Here is a 23646-nt window from a genome sequence, read left to right as displayed (position 1 = left end):
GGATTCCTTCAGGCCTGCTTAAATCTTCTATAATTAAAAACTGCATAAATGGTATTTATAAAATAAAATGAACATCATCAATGTCACTGAATTAAACATGTTAAAAAAAATGTTAAATTTGCAAATGCTTTGTTGTATTTATTTTTACAACAAAAACAACTACATACAATGCTCTCACTGCATGGGAGTGACCAGATGTAGGGAAGGGAGAAAACCTAAAGACTTACTCAACTTGTCATTCTCACATTAAGAGTGCTCTAAATGGTTTGTCTGTTTTGTAAATGACTTACCTAGAGATGCTTTTTGGTCTCGGAATGTGAATATTAATGGATGGTACTTCTAATTCTGTAGAAAATTCATGTTCTGTGGTAACTTCCAACCATAAAAATTCAAAGAACAAAAACTATTAAGCATCTCAAGAAAACATTTTAACATACCATTCATGTCTTATTCATGAGAGATAAAAACTATCTGACCTTTTTGCATCTCCTCCAGTTCTGATTTTCCAAATGAAGTATCAGCTCTATTTGTTTGCTACAAATAAATATAGATACATAAATAGAGAGAAATTTATAGATACACATTTAGTTACAGTACTCCTGCAGCTCCTTTTTGAAATTCTTTTGGGGCCACTTTGCACATGTTACGGGAGCTCTGTTGGCGTTGGGCTTAAGGTCTTTGACTGCTAACCAGAAAGCTGCCAGTTCAAACCCACCAGCTGCTCCTCAGAAGACTGGGCAATCTACTTCCATAGCGATACTGCCTCAGAAACCCAAGGAGGGGAAGCTTAGTCAGAAACAACTCGATGGCAGTGAGCTTTGCATATGTTAAGAAAAGCATTTCCACTCTAAAATACCAGCCTCTTTATTCATCAAACTTGGCTCCAAATGACTTGATTGTTCCAAAAAATTCATGTATTCCCTCAAAAAAAAATTTGTCATGATCAAATATCATCTCAGAATTTGTCCCCTTTACTAAGGGAGATGCCTGAAGGAGGCACAAAAAATATTTTCAACAGTATCAGTATTGTTGGGGTAAGTGTACAACTTCCCACGGAGACTACTATGTTCCTTCTCTAAAAACTATGACACTATCATCTCCTTTCTGCATAGTGTACCCATGTAATCAAATGTAGGAAAATAAGGAATAGACTAAGTACCTACATATGCCAAGCCCTGTGCTATGTGCTTTATGTACATTTTTGTTTAATCCTTACAGGGCTATATCTGTGAAATAGCGATTACTTCCACTTTATAGTCTCCAAACCCTAGGCCCCTTTCCCTGTATCTCAGTATCTAGATCCCAAATGATGGAATGAGGTAGAGGCCAGCCAAGCCAACCAGTACATAGGAGAGCCAAGTTGAGATAAAGGAGAGAATACTATATACCAGACTGGGAAAACTATCTAAAGGAGGGAATGGTCAAAGAATAAAAAGAAAGATGGTCTAATAGGAAAAACTGGGAAAGCACCCAGGAGAGGCGGCTTTCATCTGTCTACCTCTTAGTGAGTGCAGTTCAGAACCTTGCCCCCAACTCCCTGTACTCACAGCTGGCTCATCCAGGTCATCATGGCGAAGAGTTAGCAGGCAGCGATCCGGTTCTAAATTCATGAATTCATCCACGTTGGGGGATTCATCTATCATCTCAACTATATACATTAAAAAGGAGCATTACAGAACATTAATAACCGTGCCCCATGCCAGCACACTCTCTAATTGCTCTTTGTGGGTTGCACATGGCTGATATACACCCATCAGTAAGAGTTGGTAATAAGGCTCTACTTCAAATCTAAAATCAGAAACCCATGGGAAATTCCTAGGTGGAAAACCACCTAGGAATTCAACTCATAAGACATACATGATTTATCTAGTAAGGCAGGGCTAAGCTCTGTGGGCAGGTGAGGGAAGCCCTTCTTGTGATGACTTAAGGAGTATTTGGCAGGACCCATCTCTCCCTTCGCCCACCATTTTATTCCTTTGTCATTTCCAACTGACCCACAAGAGAGATTTTAGCAGGTGGGGAAAATGATTCAAGGCTACTAGCTGCTTTTGTTTCTTCAAAGAAAATACATTTATTACTCTTATATGCCCATAGGTTTTTGGTAAACTCTTCCAGGTAAGGTTTTTTATTTGTTTTTAAAGGGAATTCAAAGGAAGAATTTTATTATTTCCCGATACATCTCTTTCTTCATAGTTAATAGTAATCTGTCTTCTTTTTCAAACTTACCAATAAATTCTGAAGAAATTTCATTTTTATCAGGCAAAATCTGAAATGTAAGCCAAAACCACATTTTAAAAACAGTAATCATATATATATAAACACATACACATACACACAAATATGTATGTGTGTTGTATGTGTCTATATGTGTCTGTCTATGTATATATCTGTATATGTACACACACACACACCCCCACACAGACAGACACTCTATGGGTTGTACAAATGGTTAATATATTTAGCTGCTAACCAAAAGGGTGAAATTCCATCCAAAGGTGCCTCAGAAGAAAGGCCTGGCAATCTACTGCCCAAAAAACAGCCACTGAAAACCCCATGGAGCACAGTTCTACTCTGACACATGAGGTCACCATGAAACAGAGTTGACTCAACAGCAACTGGCACTGGTATGTATGTATCCACGTATGTGTGCAAGAAGACCTGGTGTCACAATGATTAAGCTCTTGGCTGCTAATCAAAAGGGCAATGGTTCAAACCCACCAGCAGTTCAGAAGGAGAAAAGACCTAGCAATCTGCTGTCATCAAGATAACAAAATACCCACTACCATCAAGCTGACTCAAACTCATAGTGACACTACAGGACAGAGTAGAACTGACCTATAGGATTTCCAAGGCTGTAAATCTTTATGGAAGCAGACTGCTTCATCTTTCTCCCAGGTAGCTGGTAGGTTCGAACTGCCAACCTTTTGGTTAACAACCAAGTGCTGCACCACCAGAGCCTAGGAAACCCTATGAGGCATTTCTACTCTATCCAAAAAGGGTTGCTACAAATCAGAATCAACTCATCGGCACATAACTTGTACATTATATATGTATAAATATGTGTATACTATATTATATTCTATACTGATATACTAAAAATTTTAAAGTCAGCTTTTAAAAGATGAGAAAAGTAGATTTAAAAGGACTAAGGGAGGTTTGGGAGCTCTGGTAGCATAGTGGCTAAGGCAATTCAAACCCACCAGCCACTCCTCGGAAGGAAGACGGGGCAATCTACTTCTGTAGTGATACTGCCTCGGAAACCCAAGGAGGGGTCGCTATGAGTCGGGTCCAACTCGATGGCAAACAACAACAACAACAACAACGAGGGAGGTTTACTAAGGATGGGAAGTACTATGTGTATATGTGTGTGTGTGTGTATTTATATAGATGTATAAATACATATAAACCAAACCAAGCCCACTGCCATCAAGTAGATTCTGACTCATAGTGACCCCCCAATGGGTTCCAAGGCTATAAATCTTTATGGAAGTAGATTACCTTATCTTCCTCCCATGGAGCAGCTGGTGGATTTGAACCACCAACCTTCAGGTTGGCAGCCAAATGCCTTACCCATTATGCCACCAGAGCTATATATATATATAAATATAAAACTTAAACTTCAAAACCCCGAAGATTGATAAATTAGACGTCAGTCTTCAGTTTTTCCTCTTTTGAGGGATCACTTTACTCTCTTTCCAAGGAGCTCTGATGGTATAGTGGTTAAAGCATTCAGCTACTAAGTAAAAGCTCAGTGGTTCAAACCCATCACCTCCTCCATGGGATAAAGATGAGGCAGTCTGCTTCCCTAAAGATTTACAGTCTTGGAAACCATATGGGGGTTGCTGAATCGGAATCGACTCAATGGCAATGGGTTTAGTTTCTGGTTTTACTTTCTTTCCATCCTACCCTCTCCTTCCTCCAGGAGCAACTCTGTTGCCCATTACTCTGCTCTAAACCACTCTATTTTGGCATTTAATGGCCTCTTTCCTCTGCCCAAGTACAACCTCCATGTTACCTTCTAATCCCTGCTTCACTTGCTGGGGGTCAGGTTGGCCTAACCTCTATAGATCGGCCCAACCTCTACTGAGTCTGCAGTATGTCCCCACCTGTAGGATCTCACCCCGTTGTCCACCCCGACTCCAAGGATCTCCCATTCCAGGAACTGTGACTTAAATCCCATGCAAACCCTATTTCTCACATGCAAACATTTTTATTAGCTTCACGCAATGTGTAAATACATGTAACGTTGATATTTTTCATGAGTAATGGCAAATCTATAGTTTTAGGCCAATTCATATATAATATGATGGAGGAGACTTTCATATTAAGTGACTAATTCGACTCTAATTTGGAAATGATCTTTTTCTGGGATGAGTCTTTGGAAACTATATTTGCAGAGCACTATATTATGTATGAAACACTTTCACATATCACACATGAAAAATAAAAGTCTGCCTAAGACTTTTCTCCTCAGGTCTCTGAGCTATTAACACCCTATTGTCCTCACCATTCCCCCACTATTCCATGTCTTCCTGTCACCAATTTCTTTGCCTTTCCTACCATCTGTGACAGAGAAGAGCGTCTTGCTCTTATATAAGGAGGAAGCATCATGGCAAGACTGAGACCACAGTAATCTAAAATAGGACCAGACCATTTCCACAAAATAAGAGCAATAGATAGAACTTTAAGGAGCTCTGGTGCAGCAATGCCTAAGGCATTTATTTAACTGCTAACCAGAAGGCTGGCAGTTCAAACTTACCAGCTGCTCTGTGGAAGGAAGACAGGGCAATCTATTTCCATCTTAGAAACCAAATGGGGGTTGCTGTGAGTAGGAATCAACTCAATGACAGTGAGTTTCATTTTTGTTTTTTTGAGATAGAATTTTGGGGAAATTCCCTAGGAAACCCTACCCCTAATCATTCCCGTAAGTCCAAGAGAGAAGGAAGCACCAAGAATCCTACAGGGAGAATTCTCAGGATACCAGGAAGAATGAAGCAAGGAGGTAATATTTCCCCAGGAAAGTTTCCATTTGTTCACAAAAAATGGAATGAAGCATTTCAAAGCACACTACCCAACATTAAGATAGATGATATATAAAAAGGAAAAAAATGACATTCAAATCCAGAACTCTCTTATTGCACAGTATTCCAAAAAGCTCAAGGTTTCTGCTGGATCAAATGTTCCTATCAAAACCCAATAAGGAAATGTAAGAGACATGAAAACATATTAGAACATATTGAAATGATCAGAAAGAATTAAACCTGTCACCTGATTCTCTTTTCCTAAAATTTTAATGGAAACTTCTGATATGTTGAATTTCAAATCAAAATGGATTTCTGTTCTCATCACTTCCTTTTTGCTGATGATTACAGGCTTCTTTAGGTAAATAACGAGCATGTTCATCTTCTTAGTTTCTACCAAAAAAGGAAACATATCAATGCAAATCAATATATTGTAAGGTTTTATTTTAAATTTATAATTTTTAAAATTTATAATCTTAAATAACTGCACTGAGATTTCTGTCAACTACACAAAGGTTTCTTCAACGAGAAGGTAAAAATAACTCATATTAAATAAAATTATTTATAGTATATAAGTGGTTGATGTTAGAGAAACAAAGTTAAGAAAATAACTTACCTAAACCAGCAAAGCAATGGAGATAGGCTCAACTCTGTACTATTTTTCAAGACCACTTTGTGAGTAGAAAGCTATCATCTCCAACAAGTATTGTTTTTCCCAATATATTAAGCACAATAGTCACTTTCATTGTCTGTCTGCTTCTCTCTCTGCTTGCTTCTCTCCCTCTCCCCACCTTTATCCCTAAGAGTGGTATTTATTTCTGTAATTCAAAATAAAATTCACTTTCCAATATGCACAAAATAGAAATAATTTGTCTCTTGGACTCTGCTTGAAGAGGAGAAATAGCAACTTGTTTCTCAGACAATAGCGTGCTTGAGGATTTCCTACCAAGACATCAGCCCTTTACTGACAAGCAGTAATTAAGCTTTAGAAGAGAAATCACTTAGATCGTAATTCAGAGATCCATGAATAAGCCACAACAAATACAAGCTACATTAGAAGCAGCAAGAGAGGAGTAAAAGTTCACAAAAGAGTAGGCAAAGTTTAAATAAATACCCAATACCACTGAAACTATTCTGACTCATAGTAACCCTTTGTCTAGGACAAATATGAACTGCCCCCTAAGGTGTTCAAGGCTATAAATCTTTATGGAAGCAGATTGCCACATATGGCTGGTGGGTCCGAACCATAGACTTTTTGGTTAGCAGGTAAAGGCTTTAATCACTATGTTACCAGAGTTCCTCTTGGCAAAGCTTCGAGCCACAAATTAACAAGAAGAAAGAAGAGCAAAGAATAAGTCACAATGGTTCAAGACCCGTGCTGTCCACGTTAACCACTAGCCACATGTAGCTATTGAGGACTTGAAATGTGGCGGTCCATACTGAGATGTGTTTTACGTAAGTATAAAAAAAGACAGAAACAATGTACCATTTGTCATTAATAACTTTTATATTAATAATGTTAAAATGTAAACATTTTGGTTATATTGGGCTAAATATATTAAAATGACTTTTCCTTTTTACATTTTTAATGTGGTTACTAGAAAATTTTAAATTTTAACTTCAAATGGAATCATGGTTCATAGTGGATGGTTTAGGGATCATGCATTTGAGTATGACTTCTGCCCCTTTCAAACTGTGGGATATTATGCCAGGTCACTTAAATACGTCTATTGATTGCTATAGGACAGCACATTGCAGGGAAAGTATATAGAACCACGGCTACAACAAAAGTCATTGTGAACAATATCTGAAAAGGCAACTAGCTAGTTAGGCAGGCAGGATCACAGTAAACAAAAGGTTCAGAAGAAACAGCCTGACAGCTGCACCAATTCTCCACCATGCTGCTATTGTTGGTTGCTCTCAAGTCTACTCCAACTCATAGTGACCCAATATGTGCAAAATAGAAGTGGGCTTCACAGGGATTCAATGGCTGATTTTTTCAGAAATAAATTATCAGACCTTTCTTCCAAGATGCCTCTGGGTAGACTTGAACCTCCAACCTTCCCATTATCAGATGAGTGTGTTAACTACGTGTGCCATCCAGGGACTCCTTTGTTAATACATGTTGTTGTTCCAGAAAAGAAAAACCAAACTCACTGCTGTCAAGTTGATTCAACTCATAGTGACCCCACCTTGGGTTACCGAAGCAGTATCACTACAGAAATAGATTGCTCAATCTTCCTTCCAAGGAGTAGCTGGTGAGTTGCCAGCCTTCTAGTCTGCAGTCAAATGCCTGAGGCACTATGCCGCCAGAGCACCCCATGTGTATTGTTGTTGTTGTTATGTGCCTGTCAAGTCGGCCCCAACTCATAGCAACCCCTCCTTGGATTTCCAAGTCAGTATCACTACGGAAGTAGATTGACTAACCTTCCTTCTGAGGAGTGCCTGGTGGATATTAACCACCAGCCTTCTGGTTAGCAGTCAAGTGCCTTAGGCACTATGCTACCAGAGCTCCCCATGTAAATTAGTTGCCTTCAAATCAATTCTGACTCATGACAACCCCAGTGTAGAACTGTTCCATAGGGTTCTCAAGGCTGTGACCTTTCAGAAGCAGGTTGCCAAGTTTGTCTTCCAAGGTGCCTCTGGATGGGTTAAAACTGCCAACCTTTTGGCCAGTAGTCAAGAGCTTAGACGTCTGCATCACACAGGGACTCCACAGAGTTAAATATCAATGGCATTTTACGTATCTTAAATTAATACTAACAGGTAATTGCAACATAATTTAGTGATTACATTTGATTTATATTTCTCATGCATTGTTTATAAATCCCTTTCCTCCACTACAGATAAGAGGCACTTCCAATTCAATGTACATTATCTTTCCAATTCTTTGATTACATGATTGCTGGCTTCCCCCTCCTCTTCCATCTCTCAGTTCTCTCAACTCCCAGCCAGCTCAGATGCCAACAGCTATACTGCCAAAATCTAGTTTTCTATTCTTCCCTGTGGGAGCTCTGGTAGCATAGTGGCTAAGACACTTGCCTGCTAACCAGACGGCTGGCGGTTCAAACCCACCAGCCACTCCTCGGAAGGAAGGTTGGGCAATCCTACTTCCGTAGTGATACTGCCTCGGAAACCCAAGGAGGGGTTGCTATGAGTCGGGCCGACTCCACGGCACATAACAACAACAATTCTTCCCTGTTGTTTCCATTCCCCTGAGGCTTCACCATGAAATCCTCTCCTCCCCTGCCACCGGCTTTGCTTCCTAATCTACTTGCAATCTCAAATTCCAGGCTTTTCTAATAATCTCCAAAAGGAGGAACTCAAAATTCCTGCACACTAGACCAAATTCTCACAGGCACTGAAAATCACCATATGGGGTGAAACTGTGAAAGGCAATGAAATGAACCAAAAAGTTAATGGGAGTCCTGTCTAGGACATCCTTCTCAGCGATCTGACATTCATTGTCTTTGAGCTATGGCACACCTCTGTAAATTACAGGGGTCCCTGGGTAGTACAAATGGGAAACAAGCTTAGCTGCTAAATGAAAGGCTGGAGGTCCAAGTCCACCCGGAGGCACCTTGGAAGAAAGCCTGATAATCTACTTCTAAAAAATCACCCAGTAAACATCCTCTGGAGCACAGTTCTATCCCGGCACACACAGGGTCACCACGAGTCAGAGTCCATTCTTGGAAACTGGTTGTTTAAATTGTAGAAAATGGATAATAATGCAACCAATTCTTGTCCATAAAAACGCAAATGAGCTATACCTCTGGAAAGCAACTGTCTAGCTTTCAACCTATTTGTAAATTCATTGCAGTGTTGTCTGTGTATGTGCGATTCTTTGAATTCTCCTTTGAAGCAATTGTAACATTTTCTTAGTTTCTTCATTAATTAATGAATTAGGAAAACATATTCAATTTATATTAAGTTCACATTTGTATATGAGTCATGATTTCACCTTTGTAAAAATTATCTCTTAATAGGGCACTAAAGCTAATTCATGTCCACCAGAGTTTCCAGCAAGGGGAACCTGGGGCTAAAGAAGGATTACCTTATCCCTCAGTAGACCCATAGAAGAACCTCGAACTGAGTTCAAGGCTAGAAAGGATTTGTTCTCCCCAGAACTTCCATAATCATGTTACAGGTCATACATCACTTTTTACCCTGGTCTCCAGGAAGCTAAGAATCTAATTTGAATCTCCAAAATAGTCATTTTACATTAGGCTTTCAGGGGGTAGACATTTTTCTTCTCTTTGATGGTTCCAATTTTCTATTTCTATTATTTTGGTGTAAAGGTATAAGCTGCCTCAAATCCTTTGTGGAAACTAGTAAGATGTAATGCTGACGTAATTACATAATATTTAGTTTTAACTCTTCAGCAAGTCCTGTTACTTAAAAAATGTTATATACACTGTTACTTTCAAAAATATCTTTCTAGGTCCCAATCAAGGAAATAAAGTGTGGTTATAGCTGAAATGCTGAACTGAGTGAACAACAAACTTGCTCCACCCAGAAAACAATCACTCCTGATTTCATGCCCCTCAGCCCTATTGTGATGGTTAATTTTACATTGCAACTTGGCTAGGCTATGGTTTCCAGTTATGAGACCAAACACAGTCCAGTTTCTGTCATGGAATAGTTATCAAAAACAAACCCAGGCCTGCAAGTTGATTCCAACTCATAGAGACCCTATAGGACATAGTCATGAGGGTTTCAAGGCTGTGAATCTTTGTGGAAGCAGACTGCCTCAACTTTCTCCCATGGAGCAGTGGGCTGGTGGGTTTAAAGCAATCGACTTTTTTTGTTGGCAGCTGAGTGCTTTAACCACTGTGCCACCAGGGATTCCCTCATGAGTAGTTACAAGTGATTAAATAATTTGGCCTTGGGTACAACAGATTATTTTCAAAACTACAATCTAATGTAGTGTCATCAATCAGTTGAGGCCATACTACAAAACTTGCCATCAAAAGGATTCCAACTCATAGTGACCCTACAGGACTGAGCAGAACTGCTCTACAGGGTTTCCAAGGCTGTAAATCTTTAGGGAAGCAAACTGCTACATCTTTCTTCTGCAGAGCGGCTGGTAGGTCTGAACCACAAACCTTTCAGTTAGCAGTTGAGCACCTACCTGTGCCCCCAGGACTCCTCTACTAGTGTTGAGTAGATCTTAAACTTAATCTTTAAAAAAGACCAGAAGGCACACAGAAATACACACAGGGGAAGACTGAGGCCATATGTGCATCAGCTATAAGCAAGAGAACCAAGGAATGCTCAGGGCTTCTGACAAGAAAGGAATCAGCACAATGAAGACCCTGACTTGGGCTGTTAGCCTCCAGAACTGTGAGAAAACATATTCTTTCAAATCACCTACCTGTGGTATTTCTATTATAGCAGTACTAGGTAACTAAGATATCTATCTACAAGCTGAGAGGAAAGATGAGTGGTGAAGGTTTAAAAGAGGGTTCAAAGCCCATTCCTGTGGTGTCCAGCCAAACAAGACAGGCATATGAGCTAAACATTTACATTAGGCAGATACACTCCTTGGAGAGATCAGTCAGGGGAGAATAGAAGGGCTGTGTATGCACAGGGAGACAGCTTGGGAGGCAGGAGTGCATAGGTAAGAAGGACACAGGGAAGGGGTAACTATAGGAAGTGGGAAGAGAGCTATTGCAGTCAATGTCATGAGACAAAGTGTATGTGTACTGCTGTATGGAAAATGAATTTGCTCTGTAAACTTTCACCCAAATCACAATAAAAATTTTTTTAAAAAAAAGGGTTCAGAGGGTTGATATTTAAATAGAGATGCCACGTGCTAACATAATCTCATTATTATCTTAACTCTGTGGGGAGAGGGAGGTCAGCTACTATAACCATTTTATAATGAGAAAATTAGGTAAATAATAATTTTTTTCTGTACCCTAAATTCACAAAACAAAGGAATCACTGAAAATGTATCCTAGCCCTAAGCAGAGCATGTGTTCCATCGTACCAAAATGTCTCCCTTCCACATCAAGGAACACTCAAACCCTGCTCTAGACTTAACTCAACCTATACTGCAGAGCTCTGCTAGCATAGTGTCTAAGGCACTTGACTGCTAACCAGAAGGCTGGCGGTTCAAACCGACCAGCCACTCCTCGGAAGGAAGGTTGGGCAACCCTACTTCCATAGTGATACTGCCTCGGAAACCCAAGGAGGGGTCACTATGAGTCAGGCCGACTCGACGGCACATAACAACAACAACAACATACTGCAGATATAAACAGAAACAATATGCAGAACTGTATGTGAGGTACTTTGAAATGTTCATCTTACCTACTACGCTGAAATTGGCCACTGCATCCTTGAAAATTCTTACCAAGTCCCACTGAGCACTCTTGGGGGGGAAAAAAATTAAGTGAAAGACATGAGCATGTATACTCACATGTCAACCATCTCAAATCACTTACATCTAATCAGGAATTATACACCATTACCTCAGCATTGTCTATATAAAATGTTACACTCTGACTTCCTAAGTTGAAATCAATCCAAAATTCCTCCAATTTTTCACTCTGTGGTTTTCTTATCTGTAAGAAATCATTTCAGCATGAATTATGTGCATAAAATTACATCAAAGGGTCAAATGAGAATTATTCCATTAAAATAAGCACTTGTGCTTTTCCTAGATCAGAGCCAACCTAAAATTATTGTCTTTCTTTATTACTTTATTCATTTCTGTAAAACAGGAGGATCTCAAAGAAATGCTTAATTTGGACTTTCTGAAGACAAGGTCCAGGAAATCTCAGCTGAGACAACATTCAGACACCTTACAAGATTTTAACCTTGAAATTAAGGTGGTTTAGGTTGAGGAACTTTTACCTGGAGGACTTTATTCCTCTAAAACTCAATGCCATCAAGTCAATTCTGACTCATAGTGACCCTATAGGACAAAGCAGAACTGCCCCCATAGGGTTTCCAAGGCTGTAAATCTTTACAGAAGTAGACTGTCTCATCTTTCTCCTATGGAGCAGCTGGTGGGCTTGAACTGCCAACATTCTGGCTAGCAGCTGAATGTTTTAACCACTGTGCCACCAGAGCTCCTTAACTCAAAAAAGGGGGTAAAAAGAAATTGCTCAGCATTAGTCTATAAAGTACAATGTCTAATGAACTAAAAAGAAGCGTGAATGGCCCCAGTTACAGCAAACAGAAGGATGCATCAACTGGAAGGAAAGAAACGAGCATATTGCCTTTTTCCACCTGTCTGGGCCTGAATAATGTTGCCCATTAATAGGGTAAAATGAGGTTAAGTTTCTATAATTGACCTCACCTGTATAGTATAAACCCTAAAATTCTTTTATCAATAGCCACAGTTAAAAACAATTCGTTGCTGTCAACTCCAATTCACAGTGACCCCCATGTGTATCAGAATAGAACTGCGCTCCACAGGGTTTTCAGTGGCTGATTTTTTGGAAGTGGATTCCAGGCCATTCCTACAAGGCCTCTGGGTGGACTTGAACTTCCAACCTTTCAGTTAGCAGCTGAATGTGTCAACTGTTTGCACCACCCAGGAACTCCAAATAGTAGTTAACAGGCCTCTAAACTTACCTGGTATGAGAGAAGACAGGAGAAAGAGATAATAAGTTTTAGGGTAGAGATCTTTAGGAGGAGAACTTAGCTTCCGTTTTAAAAAGCCCTTCTCAATAGTAAGAGTGGAAGATGACCTGACTACATAACCATAACTCTAGGCTTCATTATACACCACCCTCATGACTCCCAAGAGAAAGACATACCTCATGGCCATCAGCGAAAGCAGCGATACACGGAAATGAATAGACCCTGCAACACACCTCATGATTAAAAAACTAAAACATGATGGGCCCCAAACCAACCTAAAGGTATTCTACAAACAAGCATTTAAAACTAGGGTACGTCATTGAGTCTCTTTACAAAGCATAGCAAGGATTCTCAATGTGCAAATGGTAAGCTCCATCCTGAAGCCTGCAAGCCAGGTTTAAAGAAACCAGTTGCTATCAAGTCAGCTCCAACTCATGGTGATGCCATTTGTGTGAGAATAGACCTGTGCTCCATGAAGTTTTCAATGACTGGTCTTTGGGAACTAAACTGACAGGACTTTTTTCTGAGACACTTCTGGGTGGACTCAAGCCTCCAATGTTTCAGTGAGCAATCAAGTGTTTGTACCACCAGGGACTGCAAGCCAGGTTTACCAATACTATACTATACCTCAAACCAGCTGCTTGGCAAGTTTCTCAATAATAAGCATGAATTCAGCTTATGTTTCTCATCAAGAACTTAACTGACCCAAACAACAGAGAGGCATATAGGATGGACACTTACATCAGGTAGATACACTCCTTAGGATGATCAATCATGAGAAAACAGAAGGGCAGTGTTAGTGCAAGGAGACAGCTCAGGGGAATGCATAGGAAGGAGGACACAGGAAGAGGTTAACTACAGGGAGCAAGTGGAAGAAAGCTGTTATACAGTAGGAAACTACAGTCAATGTCATGAAACAAAACATGTATGAACTGCTATATGGAAGGAAAATGAATTTGCTCTGTGAACTTTCATCTAAATAATAAAGATTAAAAAAAGAAAAGAACTTAACTGACCCCAGTGACCTTTAAGTCTTTAGGAATTTGCTCTTCATAAAATCTGTGGGCTCCCTGGAGGATGTTGTGCTAAAAACATCCCAAATGATAAATAAATATGCTAAAAGATTTCTTGAAATCATTTTCAAACATATTCAAATGAGCCACTAGGTAGACAGGGTCTGATTTTCTGAGGTTTGTACTCAATGGACAACCCAATAGTGTTCAGTATATTACATATCTTGTATTCTTCCTAAAACAAGTTAATATATAACATTCTAGATGGTTCTTTTTAAAATATTAGACATTCTCAGAATACAACTAGTAAATAAAGCAAAGCACAGACAGACACCTTACCTTCTTTTTTGACCAAGTCTGCCATTTAGGAAATTGAGAAACAGCCTACAGTCCTTCAAAGTAAATAATAAAAAATTATTAAAAAAAAAAAAAAAAAATCAAGTCTGATTTAAATATACGCTTACCAGACTCTAGAGGCCAGTATTGCTTCTATAATTCCAAAAGCCAGATAACATCATAATGCTTCACAAGGATTCAGTTTTGTATGTTAACTAAAATAAACCTGGTACCACAAAGATCAGACTCGTGACACATTTCTGGAAGGAACCCCACTCCTCACTATGAGATTTTCTGTTGAGGAATGCTTCTGACTCCAAAACAGCTACATTTCACTGAGTTAGAAGAGTCAACAAGAGAAATGTATCTTACTGGTGATTTAGATCCTGTTGGGTAAGCAATTGCTCTAACACTTGCCCAGCACAAGCAACCAACCACCAACCCAAGAAACATTTCATCTTTGGATTCATCTGGGTGTATTGCTCAGTCAGTTCTTAACAGGAGTTCCCTGGCCTACTCCTTTCAGAGTTCTCTCTCTTTGTATACATTCTAAGAAAAAAGATTATTTTTACAGTATACCTATAACGAATAGCTGTTAGGAAAATAAATGCGATGCACCCAATATACTAAAACCAAATACAGAAACTGATCCAGGCTTTTGTTCTCTTTCATTACTGAGGGTTGGCTATTAACCATTTAAACCCTCCTCACAATTGCTGTCTAAATTCAGTACTAAACAGACATCACTAGTGTGAGTTCTTCATCGAAAAGTAGTTCAAATAAGATGCTGACATTCTGTGGGAACAATGATTTCAGAAACAGGATAACTACTTTTGTCCTATTTTCATCAAATTTCTGTAGAGCAGACAATGACACAGAGAGGAAAGAAAACTAACATCTGAGTGTCCACAACATCCCAGGCACATTTTTCTGTTAATTCTCACAATTTGGAGGTGGGTTTTATACTGATTTTATAGATGAGGAAATTCAGGCTTACCAAATCAACTAACTTGCTCAAATGCATGTATCAATAAGCAAGGCAAGTAGGACTAAACTGACGCTGGGATAATCCCAAAGCTCATGGTCTTTCTTTCCATTCATATCATATTGAATCTTGGCTAAGAACCTATATATGTAGCAATGGGCTCAAAGTCAGAGCTAATATGTTTAAAGGTTCAAATTTGAGAAAATCCTGATTATGTGGCAGTTTTGAGCACAAAAGGTTTTGTTCAACACGAACACTGCTGTGAATAATTTTATCTTCTCCTAAAAGATTCAAATCTTCATTTTAAGAACTTATTTGAAAGATGATAGAAAATGTTCTAGCTATTTTAGGGCAAAGGCTGATAGGCAACAACAACCATAATCTATTTTTGTGCTACTTGATGGCAGAGTCACAGTGAACCTGCGTGCATGAATGACCACGACAATTATTGTTCTTCCAGATAGTAGCAGCTGAATGTCTCACAACAAAACTACCCCACGATGCTACTCTGTCACTAGAGCACATGATGCCAATTTTTAGCATGACATCATTGTTCAAGCTGTTGTCTGCAAGGCTGGCATGTTCTTTCTTTCCCAAGTTTCCCTACATTTGAAGGTTCATTGAAAACTGCTACCCTCTCCATGACATTTACTATGACTGGACCCATCAAATTTACATAGTTCTTTCTCCAGTCTGAATTACCTATAAAGATGTTCTACTAGTATTATTCAAGGAGCTCTGGTGGCACAGTGCCTAAGGTATTTGACTACTAACCAGAAGGCTGGTAGTTCAATACCAACAGCTACTCTGTGGAAGGAAGACCAGGCAATCTATTTCCATAAAGATTTACTGCCTCAGAAACCCAATGGGGGTCACTATGAGTCAGAATCAACTCAATGGCAGTGGGTGTGGTTTTTTAATCTGTATATTCATATTTGGCCTACAAATATTCTGTTGGTATTATCCTCAAATTGTTTCACTTATATGTGAAACAAACACTGTCCAACTCTCTTGTTTTAGACATGTCATCAAGGGAGAACAATCACTACAGTAGAGCATCCTATTTGGTGAAGCAGAAGGCCAACAAAGACAAGGGAGGCCCTTGGTGAGGTGGACTGGCACAAAAACCACTACAAGGGGCTCAAACATGCTAGTGATTATGAGAATGATTCAGGAAAGGCATGTTTCATTCCACTGTATGTGGGTTAGGCATGTGAGGACAGAGTTGACCTAACGGCAACTAACAACAACATGCGTGAAACAGGAAGTTTAATGAAAACTCAATCACATGTAAGAAAAAAATCTTCCCCTAAACATAACAGACTGGAAAGTCCTGAGAGGATGCTTAATTACTATTGCTTAAACAAAATTTTACGTTTAGGAATCTTACCGTCTCAAAGTCTTGGTCCTTAATTTTTTGGAAAGCATTACTGATAAAATCATCTTCAAACCAGTAATGTACAAAGTAATCCCTTTTGTTTTTAGTCACCAGTCTACATAATGTTTCAGAAACAGCAACCTGCCGGTCATAATCTAGAGATTTAAAAACATGGTCAACATGGATAATTTTAGGCATAAAGAAAAAGGAATGAGCTTCACAGATTAGCACTTATTCTTAAGAAATCCCATCTTAAAAGTATTAGCAACCTGTCTTATGGTTACAAACAAGAAGATTTATCCTGGAGTGATTATTATTATTCAAATTCCATATTTAAGAAATAGCAGGAGAAAAATCTTAATAATATGTTGCACATAACATTACTTTAAACAATAAATATTTCTAGTTTTTATATTTTAGATATAGTGGAACATTTATCAAAAGCAGCTTATCAAACAGCCTTTAAAAAAAAGGATTTCTACCACAAAAATAAAATCTTAAAATAAATTATTCTATTTTTCAGCAGATAAACTAAAACTCCATGCACCAACATGTTTAAATCTCAAATAAGTGTGAGGGTACAAACCAAGATGCAGCAGGATATATATACAACTGGATAAAATTTATATAATCCTTTTTTAATTTGCAAAACAGTAATATTTTTCATTTATCGCATAGAGTAAAAGTGAAAAAAAATGGTTGAGAATGGAAAATTCCAAGCTAAGAATCACTTCTACCAATGAAGAGGGGAATGAGATCAGGGACAAGGACACTGAGGACTTTATTTATAACTCTATTTAAAAAAACAAAAAAGATCTGAAGCAAATATGGCAAAAGCTAAAACTTTACAAAGCTAATAGGTGAGTAAATTAATATGAATTATTCTATAGAGCTTTCAACATACAGAACTCTCTCCACATAAGTTAAAAAATGAAATCCTAGTTCTTATTTTCAATTTGCCCATAACTTTATTCCCAATAATTCCAAGATGCTCATAATACCTTGTATGTCCAAAATTTATTATTCTAAAATTTTAAATTCTGAACACTTCTTACCACCAACAGTCACCACTGTACTTGCAAGTTCTTTCCTGAAACATTTAGATAAATGACATTTTACTGAAATGAATATAAAAAGGCAAGTTATCATACTGGCACTAAATCTGAAAACCAACATGTACATTTTTGCCATTTTTAGTTTTATTTGGATCAGAATTTCCTCAGATGTCAGTATTACACTTTTATGGGAAAATCCTCAACCACCTTATGTATTAATGACTCAAATGGATATATTTTTTTTCACATTCTTGGGTGGTGCAAATTGTTAAGCACTGTGATACTAACCTAAAGGTTGGCAGTTCAAACACAGCCAGCAGTGCTGTGGAAGAAAAAGTGCTAACTATTTGCTTCCACAGAGACCACAACCAAGAAAACCCTATGGATCAGTTCTACCCTGTAACACATGGGGTCGCCATGAGTCAAAACAGACTCGACAGCAACAGGCTTAGGTTTTTTTATTTTTTTTTTCGGTGGAAACTAGCACTACTATACACTCTGAGGTTTTATTTCTTTTTCCATAAAGTGAATACAATGTGATGGTCTCTGAAGAGTCATCATATGTTAAGATTCTGGAGCTTTATTATTACCTCCTCAAGCCTGTGAAGACACATGCCCTTTTTGCATTCAGTGCAACATCTAGAGGAAAAGTAGTTTTAACGGCTGATCAAGTCTGGAATGTTCTGGACTTTAAGTCAATGGTAAAACTGTGGGTCTTTTCTATAAGCTGTTTGATCTGACTGAAAAATACTCAGAAACCATAATTTAGAGATGTAATGGGTTTATGTTATTACGTTATTATAATTAACAGACTTCCATTTTGTATATTCTTTGAGCACTTCAATTTAATGCTAAAAGTATGACAGTGACATTTTAAGTCAGAAATAATCAACTTCCATGTTAAGGAATACATATTGAGAAACCTTGTGATACTTCAATTTCTTGTAATAAATCAATTGCGCTGTTACTATTATATAAATCTAACACCCACTGCCATCTAGTCAATTCCGACTCCTAGTGATCCCATAGGGTTCCCAAGACTGTAAATCTTTATGGAAACATCTTTCTCCAGGGGAACAGCTGATAGGTTTGAACCATCAACATTTTGGTTAGCTGCTCAATGCCTTAACCACAGCACCACCACAGCTCCTTTACTATTGTATGTTGTTGTTGTTGTCATGTGCCATCAAGTCGGACCAGACTCATAGCGACCCTCTTTGGGTTTCCAAGGAAGTATTACTACAGAAGTAAATTGCCCAATCTTCCTTCCAAGGAGTGGCTGGTAGGTTTGAACCGCCAGGCTTCTGGTTAGCAGTCAAATGCCTTAGGCACTATGCTACCAGAGCTCCCAGGATTGATTATGCTGGAATGCATCTCCCTGGTGTTAGGTGTTCAGCTTGTAGGCCTGTCTCCTGTCTAGCTGAGAGTTAAGCCATGAGAGTGAGTTCAATTCCAGGCCTAAAGTGTTACTCAGAACCATAGTCTCAGGGGTTTCACTAGTCTGTCAGACCAGTAAGCCTGGTGTTTTTAATGATCTGGAGTTTTGTTTCCACATTTTACTATTATACAGAACCTTAAAATAGTACCCTGAGAGTTCTACTTACATAATTTTATGCTTGCAATTTTACCTTTGACTTAAAAGTCCAGAATATCCCAGAGTTTCTACAATCCACAGAAAATAAAGCAGGATGATCATGGGATTAATTTGAAAAGAGAAAAAATCAGGTCAGCTGCTCTCCAAATCTTAATATACCACTAAGAATAATGATTTCACCAATGTATTCAATAAACTTTTTTTTTTTTTAAATTCAGTAGAAAGACTGTATCCTACAACAATTAAATGAGCAAACATGATAGCAATGAGCTCCTCTCACCAGTCACCTCATTCAGGCCCTATACTACAGTAAACTGGGTCGTCTTTCCTCTCACAATCAGAACTGTGTGTCACATTATAGATGGTGTACCATGGTGATGCCTTCAAGGCTAGTTACTTGGTTAGCACAGGGCCACATGTTTAGATGCAATTTCAAAACAGGATGTTGGGCCCCTATGGAAAACAGTGTGGCAGTTCCTCAAAAAGTTAACACAGATTAACCATATGACCCAACAATTCCACTTGTAGTATATATGTCCAAAGAATTAAAGCAGTGATTCAAGTAGATACCTGTACACCAATGGTCACTGCATCATTATTCACAATAACCAGAAGAGGACATTAGGCTCAATTGGCACAACATGGTATACAAAAATACTATTGTATATCTTACTTCAGTGAGTAGCAATTGAGATCTTAAAAGCTTGCAAGTGGCCATCTAAGTGGTAACTAGTGGTCTTTTCTTGTACAGAGCAAAGAAGAGTGAACAAAATCAAAGGCACATGGACCATGAGCAACTCAACCTACATGACCCTGGGACCAGAAGAACTATATACTGCCCGGCTACCAATCCCAACCGCTCAGAATTGGAGATCCTGGATAGAGTGGGAGAAAAATGTGGAACAAAACTCCTAATCATTAAAAAGACCAGGCTTATTGGTCTGACAGAGATTAGTGAAACCCCTGAGACTATGGCTTTGAGTAACCCTTTAGGCCTAGAATTAAACTCACTCTCATGGCTTAACTCTCAGCCAAACAAGAGACAGGTCTACAAGCTAAACACTAACACCAGGGAGATGCAGTCCTTAGCATAAGCAATCACAGGAGATCAGAAGGGCAGCATTTGCACAAGGAGAAAGGTAGGGAGGCAGGAACACATAGGCAAGAAGGACACAGGGAAAGAGTAACAACAGGAAGGAAACAGGAGGTGAGACGTTACATGGTGAGGAATGGAACCAGTATCACAAAAAAAAAAGTGTATATGAACTGCTGAATGTCAAACGAATCTGCTTTGTAAAATCTCACCCAAATCACAATAAAAAGTTAAAAAAAAAACACACAAAAGGTGGAAACGATCCAAGTGTCCATCAACAGATGGATAGATAAACATGGATAAACAAAATGTGGTATATATCCATACAAGAGGACATTATTCAGTCATAAAGAAAAATGAAGTTCTGATATATGCTACAACATGGATAAACCTTGAAAACTTTTATGCTGAGTGAAATAAGGCAGACACAAAAGGACAAATATTATCTGATCGCACTTACATAAATTATCTAGAATAGCCAAATGCATAGACAAAAGTTTATTAGTGGTTACCAGGGACTAGCGGGAGGGGAATGGGAAGTTATTGCTGAAGGGATTTCTGTTTGGGGTGATGAAAATGTCATGCAAATAAATTGTGTTGATGGTTGCACAACATTGTAAATGCAATGACTACCAGTCAAATGGACACTCAAAAATGGTTAAAATAGAGTATTTTATGTTACATATATTTAGGTCTATAGAGCCCTGATGATGCTAATAGTTAAGTGCTTGGCTGCTAACAGAAAGGTTGGTGGTTAAAACTCACCCTGTGGCTCTGAGGGAGAAAGACCTGGTGATTTGCTTCTATTACAGCCAAGAAAACCCTATGGGGCAGGTCTACTCTGTCCTGTAAGGTCACAGTGAATTGGAATTGATTCGATAGCAGTGAGTTTGTGGTTTGTACATCACATAACTGAATATAAGGTCACTTACGTAAAAGGACGCGTGGCTTCTAACAAAAGGAGTTTTTTTTTCTCTTCAGGTGGTATAGCCTCCAAAATGCAGTTCAAAGTGCTCAAAGCCTTTTCAGAGGAACAGAAAGCATTCATGATGAGAAAACAAGGCAAAGACCTATATACAACTTTCTCTTAATTTCTAAAGCAACTGTTACCGTTTTACTGTTTACAACTCACCTCCTGTCCTATCAAATGATTGGGAGTCTTTTCTATCACCAGAAATCCTAAATTAAATATGAAGGAATCCAGCATCTGAATTTTCCCTGAAAGTATAATTTTACATTATTAAAATTTAAGCTAAAAAAGAATTTGAAGATGATCCCTACACAGCAGGAGGAGGCAAAGACCAAGAGAGTCATGGGAATAGTAAATTTTTCAGGTATTATAATCTATACAAGGAACAAATTACAGCTTACTTCAAATTACAGACACATACACACACACACACACACACACTCATTGCTACAATATACTTGCATTGCACAGATACCCATTGAAGAGAGTAACAGCAGTACAAAGTATGACTATTCCTTGTGAACATCATATCCCAAGCAAAGTTTTTTTGTCTGGAGTAAGCAATGTGCAAAAAGCATTTCCTATAGTTTCTGTCATTTCCAAGGGTTTCTTACATTTGTATGTTTTACAAAAATAAAAATTTTGCATGGTCTTGGGCTGACAGAGAAGCAGGAATTATTTTCTAAAGTGCTGGCCTTTATTAAATAGCATAATCATAGAAACTTCAACTGCTACTCACATTTGTCAGTACATAATAGAAAATAGGGTATGTGGCAATACTTTATACTTATTTAGTATTAAGTAATAAATGTCTTATGGTTTCATTTATGCACAGTACATTACATGAAATTACAATGGTAGGGTATACTGCAGATGTGCAATCTTGATATATGGATTATTTAACATATACTGTGCCTGTATAAAAAAAACAGCCCTGGTGATGGTGCAGTGGTTAAAGCATTTGGCTAACCAAAAGGTCAGCTGTTCAAACTCACTAGCCACCCTGCAGGAAAAAGATGAAGCAGTCTACTTCCATAAAGATTTTACAGCTTTGGACACCCTACAGGGCAGTTCCACTCTGTCCTATAGGATTGGTATGAGTTAGAACCAACGACAGCAGATTTGGTTCTTTTTTTGTGTGTGTGTATATGCATAACCTTCTAATATTGAATTTACTCAATATAAGATGCCATCCATTGTATGACACAGTACTGATTAAGTAACAATTTTTCAAAAGCAAAAAACTACCATATGAAAAAGATTTATCTATGTTAAGATAACCCCAACTTCTGAAATGTCCATATATCTTAAATGCCTCTTTGAATCTATAATACCGTAATTTAAAATATCAAATTCTCTTTAACTTGAGCTACACTGAGCAAATCATCACCCGCTAAAATTTTACCTTTTATACTCTTTAGAAAACAAAGAAAGCATTTCAGTCAGCTCCAAGTTAAATCAGCAACAGCTAAACTTGCTGATTTGCAATGACGAAAGTACTCTCCATATGTGAGTGAACTAAGTAGCCAAATGGTGACCAAAAAAACCAAAGTCACTGCCATCAAGTCAATTCCAACTCCTACCAACCCTATCGGAAGGGGCAGAACTGCCCCATATCATTTCCAAGGCTATAAATCTTTATGGAAGCAGACTGCCTCATCTTTCTCCCACAGAGCAGCTGGTGGGTTCAAACTGCCAACCTTTTGGTTAGCAGCCGAATGCTTTAACCATTGTGCCACCAGAACTCCTTCAAATGGTGACAGGATAAGCTAAATAAAAATGCACCTCAGGCAAACCAAGGCATTCTTTACTATGAAGTTCATTCGACATCATGACTATCATAAGATCGTCAATAAATCCAAATCATAATTTCTAAACCCACTTTACTTCTACATATCATTTAGATTAATATTCTTTTCTCTGTACAAAAATATTCCATTAATAAACAATTATAACTAGCCAAATAAAACACTTACCTTTACTACTTCTCTTGGAAATAATCTAATAAAAGGAAGGAAAAAGTAAAGCTTAAAGTACAAAAACAACATTATAAACTATAGCTTTAATGCATTAATACTGACATTTCTCTAACAGGCAGAAAACTTTACATATGTTGTTGTTGTTCTTATGTGCCGTCAAGTCAGACAGACTCATAGCGACCACTCCTTGGGTTTCCCAGGTGGTATCACTACAGAAGTAGATTGTCCACCATTCCTTCCAAGGAGTGGCTGCTGGGTTTGAACTGCCAGCCTTCTGGTTAGTAGTCAAGTGCCTTAGGCACTACGCTACCAGAGCTCCCAACTTTACATATACAAGACAAAATAAAGTCTATTTGACCTTCAGTTTATTAAAATTAGCATATCACCCTTAATCAAGCAAATATATTTTTATGTATGAAAATGAATCACTTCATTTTTTTCATAACATAATTATACTGGTTACACATATGTGTATATCTCTCTATATATCTACCTACTTCTCAAGGAGCTCTGGTAGCATAGTGCCTAAGGCACTTGACTGCTCACCAGAAGGCTGGCGGTTCAAATCCACCAGCCACTCCTTGGAAGGAAGGTTGGGCAATCCTACTTTCGTAGTGATACTGCCT

General features: G+C 38.4%; 1 protein-coding gene across 1 annotated transcript in view; it reads right to left on the bottom strand.

The window, feature by feature from the left end:
- Positions 1–23646, bottom strand: part of SYCP2L (synaptonemal complex protein 2 like) — a 91707-nt gene that overhangs the window by 64993 nt on the left and 3068 nt on the right. The window contains exons 5-17 of the mRNA XM_007952218.1: positions 23018–23042; positions 21204–21289; positions 21014–21092; positions 17385–17447; positions 16342–16484; positions 13970–14022; positions 12794–12839; positions 11498–11590; positions 11337–11397; positions 5269–5414; positions 2205–2266; positions 1858–1889; positions 1548–1648 (exon numbers count right to left, since the gene is read on the bottom strand). Coding sequence (XP_007950409.1) covers positions 1548–1648; positions 1858–1889; positions 2205–2266; positions 5269–5414; positions 11337–11397; positions 11498–11590; positions 12794–12839; positions 13970–14022; positions 16342–16484; positions 17385–17447; positions 21014–21092; positions 21204–21289; positions 23018–23042 — 990 coding nt within the window. The remainder of the gene's footprint in view (positions 1–1547; positions 1649–1857; positions 1890–2204; positions 2267–5268; positions 5415–11336; positions 11398–11497; positions 11591–12793; positions 12840–13969; positions 14023–16341; positions 16485–17384; positions 17448–21013; positions 21093–21203; positions 21290–23017; positions 23043–23646) is intronic.

This window comes from Orycteropus afer, unplaced genomic scaffold, assembly GCF_000298275.1.
Source record: "Orycteropus afer afer isolate SDZICR_OR568_19922 unplaced genomic scaffold, OryAfe1.0 scaffold00012, whole genome shotgun sequence".
Lineage (NCBI taxonomy): Eukaryota > Metazoa > Chordata > Mammalia > Tubulidentata > Orycteropodidae > Orycteropus > Orycteropus afer.
The sequence above is the reverse complement of the archived record's forward strand: the minus strand, read 5'-3'. Positions and strand labels throughout refer to the sequence as shown.